The sequence below is a fragment of the Dermacentor silvarum genome, chromosome 11, assembly GCF_013339745.2.
Source record: "Dermacentor silvarum isolate Dsil-2018 chromosome 11, BIME_Dsil_1.4, whole genome shotgun sequence".
NCBI classification, from domain to species: Eukaryota; Metazoa; Arthropoda; class Arachnida; order Ixodida; family Ixodidae; genus Dermacentor; species Dermacentor silvarum.
Genome location: NC_051164.1, coordinates 20447391 through 20468883, shown reverse-complemented (window position 1 = coordinate 20468883; position 21493 = coordinate 20447391). Strand labels below are relative to the sequence as shown.

The window sequence follows — 21493 nt, the reverse complement described above, 5'->3', positions numbered from 1 at the left end:
AAATAAAGTGATCACTGACCAAATGTTGTTTATCTTTCCAAAATTGAATGGTCATAGAGTTTAGGTTTGCTTAACGTTTTTTTTTTTTTTTATGTTTTTCCAAACCTTCTCCAAAACAAAGGCGATTATGTTGAAAGAGCAGCCTGCTTAATTTATCCAGCTGCTTTAAAAGCTACGAGGTCATGCTTGGTTTAGTTTTTATAGATCTCTAAATAAACAAACAGAAATGCAGCATATATTCGGGTGGGGCGACTTCATAAAACCAGCAGAAAACCAGCAGGTACGAGTTAAATCAATTATATATTCACCTCATCCTTTTTTTGTTCTCTGACGTTTGTACCTCCATGGTCCTACTCAGAAAATGTACTATATAGTAGAAATAGTAGAGACCACATCGCCCACTTAGGCTGCTATGGCAACGCCACAGCTGTGTGCTTCCTTTTGTCCCTTTAATATTGCTCTTTTTTTTTTTTTTTTTTTTAGTTTGCTTATTTGAGTCACGGCCAGAAACAGTGGGAGCTTCTTCCGGCGTTGGCAACAGTGGCCGGCCCGTCGCCAGAATGAGCGTTCACATCACACGGCCATGGTCGCTAGTTTCTGGTCGCTGCGGCGGACTCCTTCAGCACGGACGTGATGACTGAACAACGAGACCAAATCTTGGCCGATTTTCAGGTGAGTGGCGCCCGTCGCAGGGCAACCAGCCGGCCGCAGCTGCGTCACTCCGCACCACTCGTGGTTTCGCTGGAGCGGACGCTCGCGGAGCAGTCTCCGTGGGCTTGGAAGGATTTCGCGTCTTCGAGCGCTGACACGGACCGGACGCACCAGCGAAAACGCGACCCTTGCCGTCGAAGAACTCGGAAAGCGCGACGTCACGACGTTTCACGGCCTCGGTGGTAGCTCGCGGACTGTAATCTCCTGCGAACAACCACGTCAGGCGCCCTCAAAACGCAGGACAGACTGATTGCGCGCATCGTGCAATTTGACGCTCGGTTCTTTTTGATTGATAAAAGCATGCAGCGCAAGCGAGAGAAATGCCTTCGCGAGGTCGGGAACACTGACTGCGTCCGTTCACCTGTTGTGAGTGGGCTCGGCGCTGCCTCTGGTTTGTATGTGACGAAAAAAGAAGAAAAAGAAAAACCTGACTCGATGCGTGACTCGTTGTGCAATCGGGTGATTTTCTGCCGAACCTTGAGAACGAACGTCAGCGCTCGCCCCCGCCTCTTTGTTCTGTGCGAGGTGTTCGAACAGCTGTAGCGCACGCGATTTCTCGCGGATGACGCGCAAAGTCCCCGTCACTAGTCGCAGTGACCTCCGCGCTTGCATTTCGGAATGTTGCCCGCTTCGCTTCTCGTGCGACGGAATTTAGGCATCCGATTACTTGCGGCGAGGTTCGCCTTGTGTCGGAATGTCCCATCGTTGCAGGGACGTCGTAGCAGACGTTCCTCTAAAATAAGCAGTCGAGCCGTGCATAAAGTTTGACGACGCGCATAAGTTGCGATGTTGAGTAGGAATTATAAATAGCCAAGGACAAACGAGCTAGCACGATCAAAAGCGAGAAAGTGGAGTGTGGGACGCATTATGTTTGGTGTTTAACGAACTCGCGACGAGATCATAGTTAATTCTGATTTGCCATCAATTCTAGTGTAAGCTGTAGTGTAGGCCATTGCCTTAATGCTTGTGCGAAAGGAAAAGACGTCGGCTACCATTTGTTTACCTATCACTGCCTTGATGACAGACTTGCCAAGTTGCCTTTAAGTCAGTGTGTAAGTGTCAGCGACGTGTTTTGCAATCTTTATGATGTAGCCTTTGACCTCAAGTAGTAAAAAAAGAAAGACAAAATAGAGAAGCAGTTTAGGGAGCTGGGTGCATGACGTCTCAAATCGAAGCGAGATGGAAAAATTCCAGCAGGCTTTTAAAACAGCATAACTGTAGTTGTGCTAAAACAGCAGGCAAGAAATGTTTGGCCTTTGTAACTCTTGCACTGTGTTTACTATGCACTGCTTTAGTATAAATACCAACTTGCCCATATTTCCGTTCTTTTGGAAGTGTGCTGTCGTTGGAACATTATCTTAGAAAGCTTTCTTCTGCCTTAATGCTTTATTAAAATACATAACGCAGAGTTAAGCACGAGCATTACTACTGCAATTGGCCGTCGCAAACATCTGACTGCTCTCACTTGCTCTCACTTATCAAAACCATCGCATTTTATAGTGTCGCCTAATGGGACCTTGTGATGTGTGGGCCGCAACATCTATCATCGAGATATGCACCCTCCTTTTTTGCAAAGTATCACCTTTTTATAGCACACCAAGATATTGCCTACCTTTGCAAAAGCTCCTGCCTTCTGCATAATTTCATTCACCTATTAAACTTTCACATATGCACATTCCAGTTGAACCAAGCATGTGCGTCTGCAAGTGATTTTAATACCATTTTTAGCACTTCAAAACAGCAGCGATCATTCACATGGCAATGCCTTGTATTTTTATTTGCTATCATATTTCTACATAATAAATGTTTGCTCAGGCATCATTCTCAAATGTTTGTTAAAGAGTTGATTAGCTATGGGTTGACACCTTCCATTTTTCCATGCATTGTTCAGAGTGTTTCTTTTTTAAAAAGTACTAACGCAATATTTGTAACTTGTCTTTCCTTTGCTTTAAATGAAGCATCAAACCCTCTAAATAACCCTAGGAAAATTATGGAAAGCGTCAGAGCACCCTACATAATTTACTTTACTTGTAATAATTGTTCTTGCAGACCAGTTTTTGTTTCGGTATCTAGGAGTTTGATATGTCATGATACATTGATAAATTGACTAGTTCCATTTAGCATTCAGAGGAAATGCGTGCAACACTCCGGTTTATTTTATAAAGAGCAATGCTGTGATATCTATGCGTATTGCTACGTGACGTCGGCAAATACTGCTTTGTGCCATGACATCATCATAATGTCAGTGACGCCAGGTCCGGCATTTCGAGACCAACTTTGGTAGGGAACTAAAATAAGTTTCTTAACCCTTGTGCTTGTTGTGTGCCATCTCTTCGCATGCAAGAAATGTGGGGTGAACTTTCTTTAACTTATAAAATTTTTATGTGTCGGAACTCCTTTAAAGGCCAACTTCAATAAAATTTTGGGCCGCAGTAAAGGTTTGCTTTCAAATGGCATAGATTGTAGAGCAGCCTCTGTTGAAAATCTTACGTTTTTAATGCAAGTGGATGCATGACAAACGATTCACAGAAGTAGACATTTCTGATACCGAATTTTTTTTTTTTTTAAAGAACAAAAAAAAAAAACGCCTTTATTGCTTGCCAGAAGCGACGAATGACTAAGGAAGCGCGGTTCCCCAGCGTGACCTCAGAGGTTATCCGTTTACCAAAAATTTAATTCTGGGATTTCACATGCCAGAACCACGATATGATTATGAGGCTCGCCATAGTGGATGGGGGAATTTGTAATAATATTGACCTGCTGGGGTTCATTTTACGTGCACCTAAATCTCGAATGCAATGCGGTTGTCTTTTTTTTTTCTTTTATAGTGTCAGTGGTTGACTCCTATTTACCAGTTATGAATGAGACATAAAGGTGTCATTGAGATGGGGTTTCGTTCATTTATTTACCATCTCACACTGGCAGCACCAGTGTTTCTCTACATCTACATGACGACGAGCAACACGAGAACAAGTGGAGAGCAGGAGCCTGCTCTCGCCTCGTTCTCGTGTAGCTCATCCTCTTGAATTTCCATCTCCCGCATTCCCCGTCTTTTCCCGGGATGTCTACATATGCATAACTTTCCTTGCTTGCAAAGGCTTTGTTCGCAGCAGGAGTGACATATTGGTCATTTCTGTGCAGTAAACTATTACTCTAGCTTGACTTAAATTTTAGCTTTAGTGTCCACTATTTTAGCTGCTGCTGTAGAAACTGGCATGACTCAGTGATGCAGTGTATTTTTTCTGCTCAGATGGCACACAAACTGTCCTTTCAGTGCGCTAATTATCGCGGTTTTGCCAGTGGTATTAGTATTGATTTACAAGGACAGCTGGTAGGGCCTACACCTTCAAAAATTTTAATTCATGTGCTGCTGCTCTAGGCAACATTGTGGAGCAAATGAATTGGCTAATTTGGATAAAGAATTTAGGAGCATAGATGTAATATCGTACACAATTGAAATGCAAACAAGTTAGGGCTAACCAGAATTTCATTGTTTTGTTTCTGGTTTCACCAATTATACAAAATCTTTCGGTGCAAGATCGCCAATAAGTAGTGATGAAAAATCTTGCACCGGAGCTTTGATGAGAAGTGTCCTACTTTGTCATTTGTCCACAGTAGGAAACTCTGTGCCATTGTGAAAGAAAACACTTAATTCTAACAGCAGTTATTGCAAACATTTAAGTCAGAACCTCAATCACTCCTGTTTCTAGGTAGTCCTCTTCTTTAAGAATCTCGCTTATTGAACTCTTGTTTAGTGTAGTAACAAAAATGTTTGCCGGCTTTAAAAGATAGAAGTGCTTAATGTTGCAAAACACGATTGGCATGATTTAATGAGCCAGCTGGTGCTTCTCGCTCCGCAGGCCTGCACCGGACTTGAGGATGTGGGTGAATGCTTCATGTTCCTGGAACAGGCCAACTGGAACCTACTGGTGAGTTTATTTTATTTATTTATTTTACCTTCGAGGCTTCTTGGTATTAAATGGGGGGAATGGATTGCAGGAAGAAGCAACACTAGGGAAATGAATATTCCGGCGGAACCCATCTCGTGATGAATGTCAACGTTGATGCGATTAGCATTGAAACAATGTAGCGACAGTCCGTGTTGGGCACAGTCGAGATGTCTAATGTATGAGGCATCCCTCCGGACAAGCTGCACCATCCAGTGTCGGTGCTGCAAAACATGGCATGTGTCTGAATGTGTGTCTGATATTCAAACCAGATTGTCTGAATATGCCGGGTGTTATTTTTAAACCATACAGAATTTTGAAATATAGCCTGGTGCAGATAGCATAATTCTAGTCATTGAGTTGGATTACCCAAAGAGGCTGACATTACTTGCTTGAGAAATCGAAATGCATGATTGACTAATTAACTAAATATCACTGATTAACTTATTAATTAGTTACTTTATGGCAGATATTGCAATTTACGAATTGTAGCCGGTGAGTTCGCAAGGCGATACGTATCCGCTTGGAACGAACTTTAAGACGACACCAATTTCGAGATATTCATTCCCAAAGTGTGCACCGAAATACATGGGCGTTCCATGTACTTTTGTGCTTCAATGCATAAAACGGCGGTTTGTTAAAAAGCAGTTAGTGGAACAAAAGTGCATTTTCGCTGCAAGTTTCACAGCGCATCTCGCAAAACCCGTGCAATCCTTAGAAGTCGTTGCAAGTGGATATGCCTTGCAAACTCACCGGCTAAAATTTGGAAATCGCCATGTATGCCGTAAGGTAATTCATGAAAAAGATAATTAGCTTATTATGCATTTGGATTTCTCATGCTTTAACTAGTCCACTGGTTCGAGTAATCCAGCTCAAGGACTACAATTACGCTATGTGAAACAGGTGATTTAAAAAAATTTTGTTTGGTTTAAGACCAAGGATGTGGGTTTGATTCTGTCCAGCATCAAACAAAATTATCAACGATTTTTTTCTTTGTCATTAAGCAGCAGCACAAAGCCAGTGACCTAAGTTGCTTTGAAAGAGGTTAGATACAAACATACATGGCCGCAAATTGTGTGAAGTTCCCAAAAAATGCTAATTGCATTAAAATGTGAGATTATACACATTATTTACTAATTATACAGTATTAACTGAGGGTTTCCTAAATACATCATTACAACACAGCATAAAATAAGTAGCATAAGAACAACCAGCATTAGCTCCCACAAATGCTCGCCATTGTGCATTTGTATTAGCTTATGCTTTGCGAAAGTTCTCATTAATATTAACCTCCTCAGGCCCAACAAAATCGTGGTGACAAAGTGCTTTTTGAAGTAGGTGCTGTAGCAGCGCTGCAAAGTGTGAAATTTGCGGGGCTCGAAACTGCGCAGGATGCGGTACACAATGCACTGCCTCGGGAGACACAGTCACTGCCATCCGAAGACGACTCTGTCCAACGAATTCAGCTCATCTACCGGGACCGTGCAGTGGCCCTGACGCTTCCACGCCGTGGGCTCACATGCGGTGAGTTTTTGCACTGGCACGCTGGTGCTGCTGCTACAGCTGTCAGCCGATCTTTCAGATGCTGGACCTGTCCGATTATTTGGACTTTCTGATGATGGCACTGCCACCTACTCTGTAAAACCTGTGTGCAATGGAAACTGCTATTTGCAGCATCCGTAAGGCGTGCCGCTCAATTTTTCATGCTTGATTCTTGTACACTGTGCTGCAAGCAAGGCTTTTGGGAACAAATTTGCTGCCGTTGAGGCCATAGTCTTTACTTTCATCTTTTATTGGTGAGGTGATTTCTTCTCTTTTCCAATTCTCTATGGCTTCTGTGATGAGATTTTTGGAGCCTCTGCACCAAACCACAGCTCTTTGGTCACCAACTCCAACCAAAGTGGCTCTGGTTAGGCCTCACAGCCCAGTTGTGAGGAAAACTCTATACTGGCCAGCACAGTTGGTAGACAGGCAAACTGTTATGGGAAGCTTCCTATTAATGTTTTCACACCAGCAGACATCAGCAATCGGTAATGAGACTGTGCGGACAGGCTACTCTGACAGTGATGAAAATGCTGTGCCAAACTACACCATGAATTAAATTCTGCTGTGCGAAATTGTCGTTTATCGCAGGTATTGCGCCATGCCTGCACCAAAACGTACCTGCTCCAAATAATCGAGCAGACAAAAAAGGAAGGGAGGGGGAACTTTGCAGTAGAAATCAATTTCGTTGCTTTTTACAACGCCAATGGTACGAAGAAAACTCCAAATTTGCTCTTTGTGGTGCTTTGCTAAAATAGTCTCTACCTAAAATAATGCAAGGGTCATGGCTGCAGGATCACTACTTGTTCACCCGTCATCGCAAAGTGCGCGACGCGCATAATTTTTGTTAGTTTGGAGCTTCTTGCCTACACCGTTCCGTCCAGTAAGTGCACTCGTGGAAGTTTCCATTTATCGCCTCGTATTGCTTCACAGCGGTAGTGAAATTTCGTTATATTGAAACTGTGTGTAAACACACTTCGTTATATTCAGGTTCAAAATACATGCTGTTCTATGGACAAGAAGTTATAAAAAGTTAAATACTTTGTTATATCGAGAATTTGATTGTATTGAAGTTCGGTATATTGAGGTTTAACTGGTATAATACATAATGAATGCAATTTTTTTTATAAAGCGCTAACTTATACAACACCTTTTTTTGTTAATTGCATGTTGCGCTTCCTGTTTGCATGAGAGCAGTTAGTTACTGCTCCAAAGCATTGTTTCTTTGCTCGAAACAGCAGATTTTCGTGCTTCAGAAGCATCTATTTCTGCTCTGAACTGCAATTTTTCGTGCTCCAAAAGCTGCTACAAAAGACCGAGTGCCACTTCCATCACTGCACTGATCGCTGCAGAAGTGGAATTGTAGTCGGCGAGTGGTCAGCCAGCAACTACTGCAACCACCTACCTAAGTTCCTGTGCTTACTGGACAGAATATTGTGAGCTCGCATGTGTCCGGTGAGCTCCATAAATGAATTTGTGCAATGCAGCCTAAATTTAAGCATCTTGCAGTCAGGATTACATGTGGGGTGTCTGTGCTTTGCAAGGACACACGACACATGTGGGACGACAGGCAAGCATGGAAAGACTTTGTGGCTTTGAACATCATGAAATGTGATGTGAATGTGAACATAGAGCAAAATTCTGGTAACAAAATCTCTGTACTATAATGGCGTTGTAATAGAACAACAAAATAAATTTTATTGTTGCATTTTTTAATGCAACAATAATGCATTTTCCATGCTGCCTGATTATTTGTAACTTTTTCGTAGCCTCATCTGTGATTGAAGGATTGGTTGGGGACTGCATTGGCTTGACCACTTCTTAAGCGCTTATGCATTCATCGCTAGCCTTGTCGACCGTGATAGGTTTAGTGGCTGGGGCATTCAGCCGCTGCACACAAGGTTGAAGGTTTGATTCCCAGCTACAGCAACCCCATTTCGATGGCTCTCTTCATTGTCTGTCTGTGTCGTGGTAGCAAATGCAACGAATATTTCCGAGAGGTCACAGAAGGCAACGTAAAGGCATCATAATTGCACGGTGCACCAAAGTGGAGTATGAAAACTGACTGAGTAATCTTGCTAAGGAGATACTGGTGGGCTATGTGGTTGACCATTGTTGTTTTGGAAGCAGCACAGCTCTAGTCACATAGACTAGTATGGTCTGTTTTGTCAGTTTCTGTGTCCATCTACTCGGCTAGAAGCCTGTGGCTTCTGCAACAGCTGTGGTCAGTTGACTATCTCTATGCCCTTCGCAAGTTATTTGATCAGTTTTCAAAACTTCATCTTGAAGCACTGCACAAACACAGGTATTGCATCATGTCACGCCATGTCTTAGCCATGATGTGGCTAGAAGTATGCTGCTTCTGCAACTACAAGTATGACCTTTAGTACTCTTTTTAATTCTTAGCAGGTAGTGCTGCATATGCCACGCAAGTACTTTGAAATCTCACTCTGCATGTTCCGCAGCACAGTTGTTTTTTGATCTGCAATGCAGAATGATTACCTCATGTATTATAACTACAACTTGTGTATGTAAGGTTACATAAAAACACATACTGTTTGTGCACCTTTTTGCTTCATTTGTGCAACATACTATGTTTTGGTCATGAGTGCAAGAAGTGTGCTGTGGCTACAGGTGGCAAAAGAAGTGTCATTCCACTTTTTTTTGATGGGGGTAGGTTCAGATATCTGAGGATGCCTTCCATGCAACAATTACATCACATATTGTGGCATAGAGTACGAGACATAAAGGGGCCCTGAAGCACTTTCCTAGCTAATCACAGAATGGCGTCGCTATTAAAAGATGTCGTCCCATGAATCTCATGCCGCAAAAATGTTTTCGTATTCTTCAGCTATAAATGGAGTTATTGCACCAGTACCCAGCTTGCTGTCTCTTTTGGTCTCCACCAGCACGCTGTATGGTACACAGCGGAGAAGCCAAGAGGGCAAAGTCCTCGCCAAAAGTTTAGTGTCGCCGCAGCGAAAGGGCTTGTCGCAGCACCCGTGGCGGCCGCAATAGACTACGCTACGCAGCATGTTGCTGCCATCGTGGAGGCCATGCGCAGCAGACGCAGCTATGCGCAGTGCAAAGATGAAATTATTTTTTCTGTCTTCTTGGGATTGGAGACACATATGTGTTTCATTTATTTAACTCAAAATTAGCAACTATGTATTACCGATAATGTTCTCGCAATCACGAAATCAGCCAATAGCGTTGGTAGACCAGCTGTTTTCGATGAGATTGTGGAAGCAAGAGCAAGCGACTGCTCACTGCTTTGACACGAGATTGTAAATTCCCTGCTGCATGCATTGCAATAATATTTGGCTCACCTGTTCTCAGGAGCCTCGTTAACAGATCCGCAACATTTTTTTTTTTTACTATGTTCAAGAAGTGTTTCAGGGCCCTTTAATCTTTCATTTAATTACATTACATCTTCGTTTCATATTAGGCACAATATTTTTTGGTTGCAAGCGGCGAGAGAAGTCTGTCAAGCCTTCCTAGTGTTGCTTGCATATATGCAATGCAGTGTGCTGTCGAACCCGGATATAACGAACCCACATATAACGAATTATTGTGTATAAAGAACAGCAGAAGAACAGCAAATTTTTACTTCATATATCAAATTACCTGTATATCAATCTTTTTTGTGATCTCTTACAAATTCGATATATCCTGGTTCGACTGTACTATGTTGACCATTAATAGTGGTTATTGTAGTTGTCAAGCAGTTGAAGCATCTGGCAAGCCTCTGGCCATGTCAAAGCCAAAAGCTCTGTATTTCTTGCCCCATTTGCGCTTCCCTAACTCTACTGTCCACGCTGTTTGTTGTCCAGGCGATGTACGGCAACTGATTGCACAGGAGACCTGTGTCCCACCGTGCCGGCAGGCACTCCTGGGATGGGACCACGTCACGGACGAGGTGGGTTGGGGGGGGGGCGTGCTAACTGCGTCGATAATGTGGTGTCTGAGAAAGGCTCATGGGATGTACAGTTTGCGAGGACCTGCCTGCAAGTTCCCGTGTCGGCTTGCCGTGACGTCGTGCATTTGGAGAGCGTCTTCTCTGGCCCAGTTCATTTTTTTATTGGCAGAGGTGGACTACAGTGTATGGAAGAGCCAGGCACTGAACTTAACAAGTTTGAAGAACCTTTACTGACCCTCAACAGTTCACGTACGATAAAGATGTATCGAAATCTGTGACATCAAGCTGACAAAACTGCAGATGGGGTTTCAGCGCCAGATTTAAGTATTGCAACTTTGACCTTAGCTTTTTCCTCTTATAATTAACCCACTGCTAAGAAACTAAAGAAGATAGAGTTTTGAAAAGACTGCTTTAATGTAGTTTAAACTGATCTAGTGTATCTCTTTAGTGCCCCTTTAAAGGATTGAAGAAAGAGAGCATCTCATTCCTCCTTCACATGGGAAGATTTAATGTCATTTGCATTCAGTTTATTAGTTGGCTGCTACACAAAGATAATTAAAGACCAACTGGAACAAAATTTTACTTTGGCTAAATTGGTTAAGGGTGAGTAGTCTATCCCATTGAAGCAGTCGTGGCAGGTCTGCTAATTGTATAATTTTCTTATTGACAGCGCACAGCGGGTGCTGTCTAATCGTGGAAGTCACACCAAGGAGCCGTGTGTTCTTAGTCATGCGTCACTTGAGTGATAACGGGGGCATCGTTTTTCTCCCCAGTTTCAGTATTTAAAACATGTATGTTTTTGATAGCTTTTCGTGACTCATGCACTTGTATTTCAAGCGTAAGATTTCACACAGAGGCTTCTCCATATCTGCGCAATCTGAAACTGGGCTTTTTAAGTGGTCCAAAGTCCCGTTGCAGTTGGCACTGCTGTTAGCTGAAGATGACTTTCGCGATCAAATGAGTGTGCGGAGCACTTGAATGTGAATGCACATTTGGCCTGCAGACACCCTTTGTGGCATCAGAGCTGGCGCCCGGTGGCAGCTTGATGCTCAGGAACAGCCAGCCGTATGCAGAATCAACCGTACCCAGCAGAGGAGGGTGAGTCTGTCTTTAAACAAGGATAGCTGTACTAGGGCTTGATTCAGACTGTGTGCAACATGGTTAAATGGTGCTACACAGCTTTGCTTAAGTAGGAGCACTGAGTATGTTCCCTTCAGGCTCGAATTATAATGGACCGTCGATAGACACGTCAAATTTACATTATTCCAAGGCACTGGGTACTCCGTTGCAAGAAAGAGAAGGTGATAGGATGTTGCTTTGTGCATTTGCTAATGAGTCCTCATAATTAGGCAATAAATGGGGTTGTTCTAAATGCATACTCATCTGGCAACACTGGTGACATCCACCAGTCTTGGTTAAGGCGCCGTTGTGAGGCTTGGCAATTGTCGCCGTGCTGCAATTCAGGACTCTAAGATGCACCAGTGGCCTTCATCGTCCAGTGATTAATGAACAGCAAACTTCACTGTGCTGCCACAAATCAATGAAGCCGACTCAGCGAGTTTTTGCAAGCTTGGATATTCATCCGAATGGCATTCGCTATAGGCTTACTGCTTTGAAAGCAAAATGCTTGTTGAGCCTCCTTTCGCACTGACGTGCGCTTCAAACCTGAGCTAATTGCCCTAAAAAAATTGCTCATTCGCTCTCGAATTTTTGCGTGAGGTCTCTATAACTACCTTGCCTTGTAATACGATGCCCCAGACTTGTTGCATCCGCAAGTAAATGCGTTGGATATGAAACATCAAGGCTGTGGTAGTAGTGCTATATGGCAGAAGCTGATAAGAACTGGGGTTGCTCTGTCCCCATTGGGTTCTTCTCAAGTGTGTGAACTGAGATTTTGCAAGTCAATAAACCCAAAGTGCGCATCATCCGCATTGTCTCAAAAAAAACATGATTTGATGCCATGGGACAATGTCGCCATCTGTCATTGCTACATGGGAACCCGTAGCAATGACAGATGGCACCACCAACATTTCTAGAGTGGCATTGCTGCAGACTAACGTACTTTGTATTTATCATGGATGAACAAGGTGAGCAACACATGCGAGATGTGGTATTAAGGGGAGATGCTCCTCAGAAACATTTCTTTTTAAATAATGATGCTGGGCGAATGAAAATTTTACCACTTATAGAGCTTGATCTCTTCATTCGAAATTTAATTCGAAAGCTTTAGGGATATCTCGATGCTTTCATGTCCTAAGTACCATGCATAAGTGAGAAGCAGTGCATGTTTGTGCAGCTACTGGACTTAGCATGATAGAGCAGTGCAAAATTATTTTTCTTATCCCTAACACTCCACTGAGTACTAATAAGCAAGATAATGTGATTCCCTTTACAGGGAACATTTTAAGAGAATTTCGTATCTGGTGTTTCATATTCAGTGGCTGGTGCCCGAGTATATTAAAAATGTTCATCCTTAAAAAATAAAGTGATTGCAGTAAATCCTAGATAAGTGCATTCTGCATATCCTAAAAATTACGCCCATCAAGTGTGGTCTTGATTGGACCACAATAAGTACATAAAATGTTGTGCACAAACGCCTTCTCTTGCCCAAAATATGAAGTTGAGAAAAATGCGATTGAAAGTTTTAAAAGTTGTTTACTTCTGTTAATTATTATTAGTAGTTAGTAGTTCCCACGGAGATTGTGATGTGGCAAAGCTAACCTTGGAGAGAAAAAGCTTTGGCCTACCACCTTGCCACGAGCCCAACGGCGTGTGAAACCGCGGTTTGACGCATCGCGCGCTTGAAAATGTGTCATATTTGTGCCTTTTCTTGCCACCTCGAGCGCTTTAATCGAGTTTATTGTACTTTTCCCGATAATTTCTGGCTCTGATTTCTTCATATGTGAAATAGGAGAGATCAATGTTGGTGAAACAACTAAAAACACAAAACCTATTTTTTAAATGAAAATCGCAGTTTTTTGACCCACGTCTCCCCTTAAACTGCACCCACCACAAATGCTACTTCCTGCAACATTTTACTGCAACCTAGCAGTGGGTTAGCTGAAAAGGTTATGCATATGCCCAGTACTCCTATTTAGACAGATGCAGTGTGGGATTGATCTTTACTTTAAAGCTGGGCTAATCATGTTGCATAAAGCCTGTTTTCGCCACAATATGGGTCATTCCGAGTTATGTGTGAACATCGTGCAATGTGACACAGTGGAAATATTTCTTATTGAAAGATTTTTATTGATCACAAGAGCATTTGTTGGGAGTGCAGACCGTCACCTAGCGTCCGGGGAATGTTTTCTTACGGACGGGCTCGTTTTGTTGTATGTGTGCACTGTTTTTGCCATAGGTTCAAAAAAGAAGAATCAGACAAGTAAGTACTAAATGTGGTCATCCTTACAGGCTGGTTTTGGGCGTCGTAAGAATATAAATGCGTGGCAGAAGCTTTCTTTGCTAATTTTCTGTCAGTGTTGCAAGGAACAAACATACAACGCGAAATTGACTTTTGTTTCTTTGTGGTGATGAAATTATGGGTGTTGATCATCTTGTCCAGCTTATTTTCTGCTCTTATAATACCAATGGCTGGTTGTGGTGTATTGCATCAGGCAGATCTCGTTGACTGGGCTGGGTTCCTGCCGCCTTCACTTTTTTTTTTATCCTTTACGCTTGTACAAATATAATTTTCTTTCTTTTTTTTTTTTGTTCAAAGCAATGTCGAAGCAACTAGTAATCAGCGTCAAATAATTTCGAAGCGAATAGTGCGCATAGCTGCTGGACTTGCATAAAACCTTGACACAAGTTCCAGATGTTACCAAATGTAAAAAAGAATTAGCTTTTTTACTTGCAAAGAAGGAAACAGATTCATCTATGAAACCAGTTTACTTTTATTATGCTGTTATTCAAATGTTTTCATGCAAAAATGCAAGTTCAAAAGTTTTTACAATGCCATCAGCACAGAAATTTCGTTTACAGACTTTTGCTCATGGTTGAGCTTCAGACTACTTGAAATTTGGTGATAACTGAGGCTGCGGGAGCGTATCACATTCGCCCGTCCTGTGATGTCGCAATGCGATGAAGTGTGACCTGGACTGTGCATTGCCAGCAGTTGAGGCTGTGTTCGGCAAGTTCAGCTTGGTGCTTTCCGTCGACATGCGAGCTTATCCCGTTCCGTCCAGCAAGTGCATAGATGAACTTGGTAGGCACGCTCGCCACATTTGCAGTCCTTGGTCTAGAGCGTGCACACAATCTCGGGCCTGATCACCGATAGGCAGCAAACTTCCCGTGACGGTTTGCTGTCCACCACCACGCCTGCCTTGGCTGTTAGGCCTAACCAGTGCTCCGGTTTAAAAAGTAATGGTTTAGTGCCGAGTCAACGAAAATCTCTTCGTGGCAGTCGCACGGCTCTTGGCAAGTTGAGAAACTATCTCATCAGCGAAAGCGACAGTACGGGCAGCACCTGGTATGGGGGACAACCTGAATGATGCTTTTATGGCCACCATTTCGAACGACATTGTGTGCGCGGATCATGTCCGAAACCGGTTGCCGGTATACATTAGTTCAATAGAGAAAGTGGTGATGCTGCAAAATCTATGTTCGAGTCAGAGCAGGAATAATCGAGCCAATAGACTTTCCTTACATTTTTTTAAATTATCAGGCAACGGAAAAAGCTAATAATTATGTTGAATTTGATAGTCGGCGACGGAAAGATACAGTTTCATGCCGTGTCGACGATATATTCACTTTAGTGGCACGACGCAAAGACATTTTCAAGGGGATATTACAACTGTTCCATATACACAATAATTCGTTATACGGTCAAACCTCGATATAATGAAGGTGCACTTGCAGCTAAAAACTTCGTTATATTGAGAATGTCGTTATATTAAGGTTTCATTAATTCAATAGAACTAAGATGGGAAACAAAGATAGTTTGTTATATCGAGGTTCGTTATATTGAGGTTTGACTTTATGTGGGTTCAATATATCCAGGTTCGACTTTAGTGTTGCATGCAGTGGGATGAAGCTATCGTGAATCGCGCCAGCCGTGGGGAGCAAATGCTTCAACGCCTCTGTGAAACACAAGATTAAGCAACCGCCTGTACTAAGCGTACAGGAAGACTGCACACATGATGCCACTCCATCTCGGCATGCCCACTCTTTGCTCACGCGGCAGATTACCTCTAAAATAGGGCACGCGGGCTGCGTACGCGCTTACCCGCACTAACAGCCATTCGCAGCCACACCCACACTAGAAAAGGAGACGCTCGTCAACCTGCCCCCCTCTTTTTCACGCGCTTGATCGCGTTACTGCAAGCTCACTCCCCTCCCTTTCCCCTTTACCGTTGCTCACGCAGGAAGACAGTACTTATAAAGCCACCATCTTGCTCGGCTCACCCTCGCAACCTTTCACTCGCACCCAGTGCATACAGCACGCGGGGTGCGATAGGATCTTATCGTACTTGAACCTCCATTTATTGTCTCGACATTCCTTCGCGGTGGCAGTGAAATTTCGTTATATTGAAATCATGTATAGCCACACTTCGTTATATTGAGGTTCTAAATACGTGGTGTTCTATGGACAAGAAATTGTAAAAAGTTGAAAATATGTTGTTATATCGAGAATTTCAGTTATATCTGAGGTCGTTATATCGAAGTTTAACTATAATATTTTTGTTGCGTGGTTTGTTCCTCCAGAAACCAAGTAACGCTCCACATCCGGGACGAAACCTCGGGCAGTGAATACTCCATCACTTTCCCTTGCTCCAAGACTGTTCTAGAGGTAAGCAGGGTGGAAGTGTGACCAAATTCTTTGCACATTTCGTGTCTAAGTGAGCACCTCGAGGGAATGGTAAGACCTGCCAATTCGATTCTGGCTTCTGCTTTGCACAGTGGTTATGGTGGCACTCTGTAGTTGTTGATGTCTGTAGTGCCCTGTGGTCAGTGAGGAATCTTGGGAAAACTTGTTTGTTAACCTTTGCACGCTGTCACATAGAAGTGATGGCAGGTTTTCTGCCCATCAACTTAGTTTCTACTTCAGAGTTTCCTTCAAATATTATTTGAGGTAACTCTGACGGTGCGATTGTTTAGCTACCATGAGGATGATTGTCGGTACATGAATTTGCTTAAACTTCATGCTTACGGCTTCAAATATTGTTGTGACACTATTAAAGCGCAAGTTTTCTTTGGCGAGCTCGCCAGCCCTGTTAAGTGAAATGCATGCCTTGTATCTGCACAAAAAGTGTAATTTGCAAAGTTGAGACATTTAATTGTTATGATAGTGTAAATGTAGAGGATTGGTAGCTTTTTTAAGCGATAAGGAACAATTTAAAGCAAAAAAATTAATAAAAAGAGAATACCGATAGAGATACATAGGGCTCCTTAAAAATGCATGGGGAAGCTTATAGTAGGGGTGGGCCTATTGAAATTTGGGGTTGGGTGAACTTGAAATTTGTAGGTGGGCCAACTTAAATTTGGGGTGGGCCAACTTGAAATTTGTAGGTGGGCCAACTTGAAATCTGTAGGTGGGCCAACTTTAAACGTGGAGAGGGGCATACTTAAATTAGAGGGGGGGGGGGGGGGGGGGCAACTTGAAATTTGATCATGGGCCAAATATAAATTTGGGGGTGTGGTCAACTTAAATTTGGGGGTGGGCCTACTTAAGATGTTAGAGTGGCCCAATGTCCAATTGAATGCTCCTTCGAGTTATAAACACCTCGCGGGCAAGCGAGCGTGTTGAGACGCTTCGCGCGTTTTTATTTGGTCTTACCGAGGCGCAGTCAGAACGCAGGCGGAAACTTGTGTTGACAAGGAATGCGTGCATAACACAGGCTTGCTAGAGCGACAGCGGGGGTGACATGCCATCGTGGCAATGCACTCTCCCCGTTGCGCCTCACACTCTACTGCAACAGCTGGTGCTCTCTTTTGAGCGACTGTTTTTAGGCTTCTTTACAGCCATGCCACATCTATTGTTCATGTAATTCACTATTCATGTACCACTAACAAGTCATTACCATCGCCTTGGCGCTCTTTGGCCATATCTGGCCCTTGCGCCAATAAACCACAATAATCATCAATTCTCAGAATTTCTGTAGCTTTTTTTTTTTTTACACTTTATCTTTCTAAACTTTCGAGTGCCCTAAACACAGCAGTGTAATTAGTCTCTGCACACATGCATAACGAGTGCAAGTTGTTTTCACTTCAACATAAAATTTCATTGAGAAAGGTCAATTTGCAAAATCGCTAAGCTGCTTGAAGCCAGAAGCATCATGTTTAGACAACTCCATGTATTCTTCTCATCATTCACTTGCTGGCCAAATGGCCATACTTTCAGCTCTTGCAGACGCTAGTTCCAGAGTTTTCTCTTGTAATTTTTGTAGGAAACGCTTTGTCAGGCACAGGTGTGGCAGTTCAGTAATTGACAGTTAGTCTGAAAGCATTGCCTCTCCTTGGGCTAGGGAAACTGGCCTGCATCGTTGATTCTTGTGAAATGCACGCCAGTGAGACGGTTAACTGTTGTGCTTCTCTGTGCAGCTGAAACAAGATGTGAGCGACCTGACGTCCATACCCGTGCGACATCAGCGGTGGATAGGTTGGCCGACAGTAACACAACCACCCGACGAGGTGAGCACCCGTTCACAGTTATATCTGGAGTCCTACTCTCAACTGGCCACATTCGGGACTATCACCTTCTTGGTATGCATTGACTGGCATAGCCGACTAGTAATTGAAAGGAAGGGATGGCACGCCTTCCATCCGCAGTGTTTGCATACTGCATAGATCTCCAGTGCGTGGGCAGCAAGCCTGTTGCATTGCACTGCCGAGGAAGCATGCTGGACATTGTGCCATGAAAGCAAAAGTGGTCCTCGAAAGTGATACCCGAAAGTGATCCATGGAAAATATGGCCTGTGTTTTCAAGTTTCTTATTTGTTAAAAATATTGCAGAGTGCAATTACAGTAGAACCTCGTTGATACGATCCTCTTTCGTACGATTTCCCGGCACCAACATTCGCGATCGAGAACACAAAAATTAATGACCCAGCCCAGTTACGCTTCTTTTTTGCCGGTTGATACATGCCCAGAAAAAACACTCTTTTGGCACTAATGTTCAGTACATCGCCAAACTGCGATCGTATGATATTGACGCAAGACAGAAACCATCTTTAAATAACGCACGCAGGCTCATGTGCCCTCGAAGAGGACAACGGCGTATTGGTGAGAACAACAAAGACGAAGACGTAATGCCATTGTACGTGTATTCGCCGCACGCACTCGCATCATATGTGGCCATTGTCGGTGAACAATAGGAGAAGAGGAAGTGAAGCGCCGCTCGAGGAAAAATAAAAGGAGGCTTCTTGATCCCCTGCTTCGAAGGCTGCAGTTATTTATTTACTTGCCGGGCACTTGTTAGACCACAATAAATAGTTGTATCTCAGAATTCCTTGAACCATTCGTTACAATATGTTTTCTGGCCTTTACATCCCACGTAAACAAGAAAAGGCACGAGACAAGCACTATCGAGAACAGCAGTAGCCGTTCACCATGGCAGCTTCCCCACAGTACTCACTGGCCTGTGTCTCAGGAAAATGCTGGCGTACACTCATTTCCTATTCTAGTACCAGCAAATCTTCACGGGTCATGGCATGCCGCGTTCACAGCTCTCATTGCCAACCCTATTGCAATAAGCATCGTCACCTATCTGTGTCATAGCGCGCAGTAGCGTAGTGTCATTTGAAGGGTACTGCACACCTTTAAAGGATCCCTGAAATGGTTAAGTCAAATTTTGTAGAAGCATAGGGTGCAGCTACAGTAAAACATTAGCGCTTGAATATAAGCAAAGCATCTCATAGTAAAAGAGCTATGGAAGATTACAAGTTACCCTCCTCCCTAGCCGTGCCTTTTCTTGTCAACTCATCCGTCAAGTGATTGGTGCTAAGCTCCGCCTTCACTGGCTCAGCGTCATGATGTGACGTCGTGTCGTCACCTTCTGGTTGTCTTGGAGCCAGCACATGAAACCTCTCCGCTAGCCGCCTGGCCGTCAATCCCCCACGAGAGCTATTCAAGCAGCGCGCATTCTGTCGCAGCGCCGAGTGTGTCTGGTATTATGATAACCGCAGGTGAGCTTGGGCGTTTTTGACGAATGGGTGGAGGAGTAAACTAAAGCCCCTCGGTCTATACTACTACTGCTGTAATGTAGGGGCTTTAGCATAAATGAGCGGCCTAAGCAGCCTGGACGGTGCAGCCACCTGGTGGTGCAGAGCTTAACCAGCCAAACGCTACTATTGCTGTAACCATTTTAGACATTCAAAATGACAACATGTTTACGATTACTCCTGCCTAATATTTAGCAAAGTAGAATACACTTGGTTACTGCTATATTAGCTCTATGCCACCAGGTGGCTGCACCGTGTCAGGTCGTTCACGTTTGCACCTCCGCTCAACCGGTAAAATGCGCAGGCCGCTTGCGCTTGTTTTTACCCAAGTACCGGGCACACTAAAACTCTCTGTTGTGGTTGTAATCCTCCGGCGTGAAGTGATGCCTGCAAATGCCGATCAGATACCGACAGCCCGATGCGCTGCAGCGCAGCTCACGTCAACACTGAGTACGTTGTAATACAAGCATACGATACTTGCTGTGTGCCGAAAGTACTTTAGTGTAGTGATAAATTGTTATTGTGTATTCTCTTTCGGTTACTTGTTTTTTTTAATACAAACAAATTAACCAACATTCTAAATATTATGAACAAAATTTATTCGCCATAAAGTTGGAAAACTTGTCGATGACGAAACCTGGGTAACCAATCGGATAGCTTGCCCAAGTGACGTCACTTGGGCTAACTATGTCAATTGTTGGGGGGGTAGCTGAAAACTCAAGGGTGCAACGCCGCTGCTATCGGTAGCAATGCACATTTTTAAAACATGATAAATTGCACACTTTATGCGGAGTGCTTAAATGCGTCACCTAATGATCAGAAGGACCTACCCTAGTGACTGTGCGTTTGTACAAAATCATCAGAATAGTTTCGGTGTTCCTTTAATAGGTGATAACATGAACACGCCGCCAGGTGGTGTGAAGTAAACATCCTGTTTCACTGGCGAAGTCCACCAGCTCAATTTCGTTTTAAAAACACTACGCAATAAAAAGACTACAACACACGTCTCGGGCTGCTTGAGCCTACGTCTCGTACCGCAACTATTTGCGCCGGGCGAGCAGGTAAAAAATTGCCGGCAAAATGCCCTGCTCAAAAAAGCTGCTGACCTAGGCCGAATTTGAGGAGCACCAACGTATGCTTGTCGAAGCTGCCAAAACAACGACACGTGTCTCGGGCTGCTCGGGCCCCGCCAGCTTGGTGTGTGTCGGCATCGCGTGCCGCAACAATTCGCGCAACGCTTGGCATTACGTAGTTGTTAACTACAGTTTAGTCTGCCAAATATTTTAGTGACCTTGGGTCAGATGTTATCCTGTTCATTATGTTTTTTTTTTTTTTTCTAACACGTATTCATGAGGTTCTAATGTTGTCTGTTCTTCGGGCTGTACATGAAAAGGTTTGGTCTTTTATATTATTTTCTGCTCAGATCTCACACCTTAATAGAAAAAGAAAAAAAAATCTGTTCACAAGCTGCTTTTCTTCTTTCCCCCCTCCCCCCCCTCTTTATTCAGGTACTCAGCATAATTAAACAGTTGTTTCGAGGTGGTAAAACTTACGTAACACATTTAAATGGAGGTGGCTAGTACACTATAACCAAGCTTGCTTTACTATTTTATTTTTTCCTTTTGTATTTTTCCTTCATGTAGAGAGGTTATATAGACATGTTAATTTGTTTAGTTTGATTATGTAACCTCCACTTTAATGCGGCTTCTAGCATTGTGGTGTAACACAGAATACACATGCCCTGCTACTATTGTAGATGCTCTATATATAAAAAATGCATTTGCATGCGTAAAAACTGTAGGCCAAGGCAAGCTGAGGCAAAGCGAAAGAACTCCGCACCAAGCATTTGTCATGTGCATTAGTGCTGTGCTACGTTGTAGAGCAAACAGTCCCCATTTTTCATTGTTTATGTTATCAGACTTTGAGCACACCTTGGATTTATCGTGGAGAAAACAGAAGTGTTGCATACAAATGCGGTATTGAACAAGTCCACTGCAAAACTGCTACCTCTGCACGGAAAAACTGGAAGCAGGCTTTTCCACACTACTAGGTTGCACACACAAGATGGCCGACCTGCATTACTCGCGGCACCATTGAATAGCCTAGGGTAAGCTAGCAAACAGCGAGAATGTAGTAAGGAGAAGCGAAGGAAGGATCGGGACACCTGATTACTGCACGTCTGCTTTATTTCTGCTTCTCTCTCGGAGACTTTTGCC

At 43.5% G+C, this 21493-nt stretch overlaps 1 protein-coding gene across 1 annotated transcript in view; it reads left to right on the top strand.

Moving 5' to 3' along the window:
• Window positions 1-514: 514 nt before the first annotated feature.
• LOC119433700 (FAS-associated factor 1) overlaps window positions 515-21493 on the top strand; it is a 48911-nt gene continuing 27932 nt past the window's right edge. The window contains exons 1-7 of the mRNA XM_037700951.2: window positions 515-672; window positions 4572-4640; window positions 6050-6182; window positions 10034-10119; window positions 11123-11217; window positions 15823-15907; window positions 17659-17748. Of these exons, the coding sequence (XP_037556879.1) occupies window positions 634-672; window positions 4572-4640; window positions 6050-6182; window positions 10034-10119; window positions 11123-11217; window positions 15823-15907; window positions 17659-17748 (597 nt within the window). The 5' untranslated portion in view covers window positions 515-633. The remainder of the gene's footprint in view (window positions 673-4571; window positions 4641-6049; window positions 6183-10033; window positions 10120-11122; window positions 11218-15822; window positions 15908-17658; window positions 17749-21493) is intronic.